Source organism: Beta vulgaris, chromosome 1 (genome assembly GCF_026745355.1).
Source record: "Beta vulgaris subsp. vulgaris cultivar EL10 chromosome 1, EL10.2, whole genome shotgun sequence".
NCBI lineage: Eukaryota > Viridiplantae > Streptophyta > Magnoliopsida > Caryophyllales > Amaranthaceae > Beta > Beta vulgaris.
Window position 1 is genome coordinate 37,984,544 of NC_079202.1, and position 3,265 is coordinate 37,987,808.

The 3,265-nt window shown below is 37.8% G+C and overlaps 1 protein-coding gene across 1 annotated transcript; it reads left to right on the forward strand.

The window, feature by feature from the left end:
- Positions 1–328: 328 nt before the first annotated feature.
- Positions 329–2,390, forward strand: LOC125492783 (uncharacterized). Its single transcript, XM_048635506.1, has 3 exons — positions 329–985; positions 1,187–1,583; positions 1,915–2,390. Exons 1-3 carry the CDS (start codon positions 329–331, stop codon positions 2,388–2,390), a joined length of 1,530 nt encoding a protein of 509 aa, XP_048491463.1.
- The last annotated feature ends 875 nt before the right edge of the window (positions 2,391–3,265 follow it).

Consider the following 3,265-nt stretch of genomic DNA (forward strand, 5'->3'; position numbering starts at 1 on the left):
TATTGGAAGGTAATGATGTTCCTATCTTACAGCAATGTAATGATGTGATTAATGTTGAGCAACTTAATATTGAGTTGCCTGAAATTGAGGATGAGAACTTGAATGAGCATGATAGGAGTAAGATCCAAAGTGAACCAGTAGTCATAGACATGGAAGATATATAGAAGGAAGTAGACTATTGGAATTCATCTCTAATTTGCTACGTATTAGGAGCAAATCCACATGTGCAAGTTATGGAAGGCTATTTTAGGCGAATATGGAAGAATCAGGGAGTGGATAAAGTAGCTATGGTGAAAAAAAAGGAATGTATCTAGTGAGATTTAAGGCGATGGATGCAAAGGATCATGTTTTAGTGGGATATTACTTCTTTGATAAGAAGCCTCTAATTATCAAACAGTGGCATTCAGATATGGACTTTGAGAAAGATGACCTCAAAACTGTTCCAATTTGGGTACAGTTGAAATTGAACTTGAAACATTGGGGACAGAAGTCACTGCACAAGATAGCTGCACAGATTGGAGATCCCATTAAGCGAGATGAAGCCACTAGAAACCGTGACAAACTGCAATTTGCACGTATCTTAATTGAGGTTAAGATAGAACACCATTTACCTAAGAGTGTTCATTTTTGCAATGAGAAAGGGGAGCTTACAGAGGTACCTATAACATTTGAATGGCTTCCTAAGCATTGTGTAAATTGCAAAGGATTTGGTCACAATGTGTCTGAATGTAGACTGAAAAAGGTGAAGCAGGTCTGGCAGCCAAAGGAAAGAGGTCTAGTTACAAATGTTGAGCAGCTAGTGACTGAAACCACACCACCAACAGAGAAAGTAGATCAGGTGGAGATGGATCCGGATGGATTCCAAAGAGCCTTGAAGCCTATTAAAGTTAGGAGTTCTGTAAGTGCAGCTACTAGCATACATAACCCATTCCAAGCTTTAATAGAAGAAGAAAGTGGAATGGTAAATGTGAAGAATGCAGAGACTGTACCAGAAAAGGGAGGGGGGAGCCTCCCATTTTAAATGGATAAGATCTTATGCTGAAATGTAAGAGGTATCAATAGCATCAGAAAACAGCTGGAAGTGAAGAAGTATATTCAGTCCACTGTTGGTGTTATTGGCCTCTTAGAAACCAAGGTTAAATCTAAAAGCCTTAGAGGCTTATATCAAAGGATGTTATCTCGATAGTGCTTTACATCAAATTCATCTTTGATTGATAAAGGTAGAATTATCATAGCATGGAAAGCTACTAGTTTCCATCTGAACATTTGTCAATGTTCAGAGCAATATATACATTACTTTTCAAAACTTGTGAATGCAGATAAGGGGTTCTATGTGATCTTCATATATGCTTATAATGAAAGAAACAGGAGATTGCAGTTATGGGAGGCTTTGAAGAAGTTAAACATAACTGAGCCATGGTTGTTATGTGGTGACTTTAATAGCATAATGAGCACTGAAGAAAGGATAGGGGCACCAGTTAGAGAAGTAGAGATGGTGGATCTTGCAGATTGTATGTTGACTTGTGGTTTGCAGGATATCAAAGCTTCAGGAAACTTCTATACTTGGACAAACAAGCAAGAAGGTGTGCATAGAGTTTTCTCTAAAATAGATAGAATGATAGCAAATCAAGCTTAGCAGGATAGCTACCCTTCTGTTGTGGCTTCTTTTCACAATGAGGGTGAATTTGATCACACTCCTGTCATGTTGACTATTCATCAAGATGATCATGGAGGAAAAAAGCCTTTCAAATACTTTACGATGTTGAGATCATCTCCTAAGTTTCTGGAAATAGTTGGAAGAATATGGTGTAAAGTAATACCAGGGACAAAAATGTTTCAAGTGACACAGAAATTGAAGGCTATCAAGATAGAGCTAAAGTCTTGAATAAAGAAGGGTACTATGATATATTCAAGTTGCTGATATCCAAGCATATAAGCTCATGATGAGTGCTCAGCAGCAACTACATGTTGATCCTAGAAATATGGGCTATATTGAAGAAGAGCTTCTGGCAACTCAAGATTACAAGGTGATGAAGCATAAAGCTTATGTGGAATTTTTGGCACAGAAAGCAAAAACAAGCTGGATTAAGGAAGGTGATGAGAATACTTCCTTATTCCATCAGAGCATCAAAGCTAGAAAGATGCAAAACATGGTTTATAGCATTTATGATGAAAAAGGAGTCTGGTGTGATAATCTAGAGTCAGCTTCTCAGACTTTCTTAACATATTATCAAGCTTTGCTGGGTGGCAATGTATCATCAAGGAAGGAGGTGCTGCAACAACTAGTTCAAGAGGCCCCAGTTGTTACTTCTGAACACAGAACCATTCTCACAGCTCCATATACTAGGGAAGAAGTGAAGAAGGCTCTTTTTGACATACCAGGCTCTTAAGCCCCAGGACCAGATGGCTTTGGCACCTATTTTTATAGAGATGCATGGACTATACTTGGAGATTATGTTATTGATTCAGTTCTGGATACACTACATCATGGCAGAATTTTGAAGGAGGTAAATACCACTGTCATCAATCTCATACCTAAAACAAAATGTCCTAAACATGTTACAGAGTTTAGGCCTATCTCATGTTGTAACACATTGTATAAGTGCATTACAAAAGTTCTTTGTAATAGGCTAACGCTGGTGTTACCTGATCTAATTATGGAAAACCAAGGGGGGTTTGTTCAAGGGAGGAGTATCATCCACAATATAATGGTGATTCAAGATCTAGTTAAACACTACGGTAGAAAACAAGCAAAGCCTAGTTGTTTACTAAAAATTGGTTTACAAAAAGCTTATGATACAGTCAATTGGAGCTTTTTATCAGAGATGCTTGAGGCACTACACTTTCCTGTGTTCTTTAGAGAGTTGGTTATGGAGTGTGTAACAACTCCAAAATTTTCCATCCATATTAATGGGGTGATGAGGGGTTTTTTCAGCTCTACTAGAGGATTAAGACAAGGGGATCCTATCTCCCCCTTACTCTTTGTCTTGTGCATGGAATATCTCTCAAGGATATTGAATAAAATGGGTGAGTTACAACAATTTAACTATCATCCAAGATGTAAAGATATAAGACTCACTCACATGTGTTTTGTTGATGATTTGGTGATGTGATGTAAGGGTGAATATGCATCTACTTATTTGTTATTGAGAGCTTTTAAGCTTTTTTCAAGCACTATTGGGTTGCAAGCAAATGTATCAAAATCTGCTATCTATACCTGTGGAATGAGCAGTAAAGAGAGCCAAAGAATAGTAGATGTCTCTGG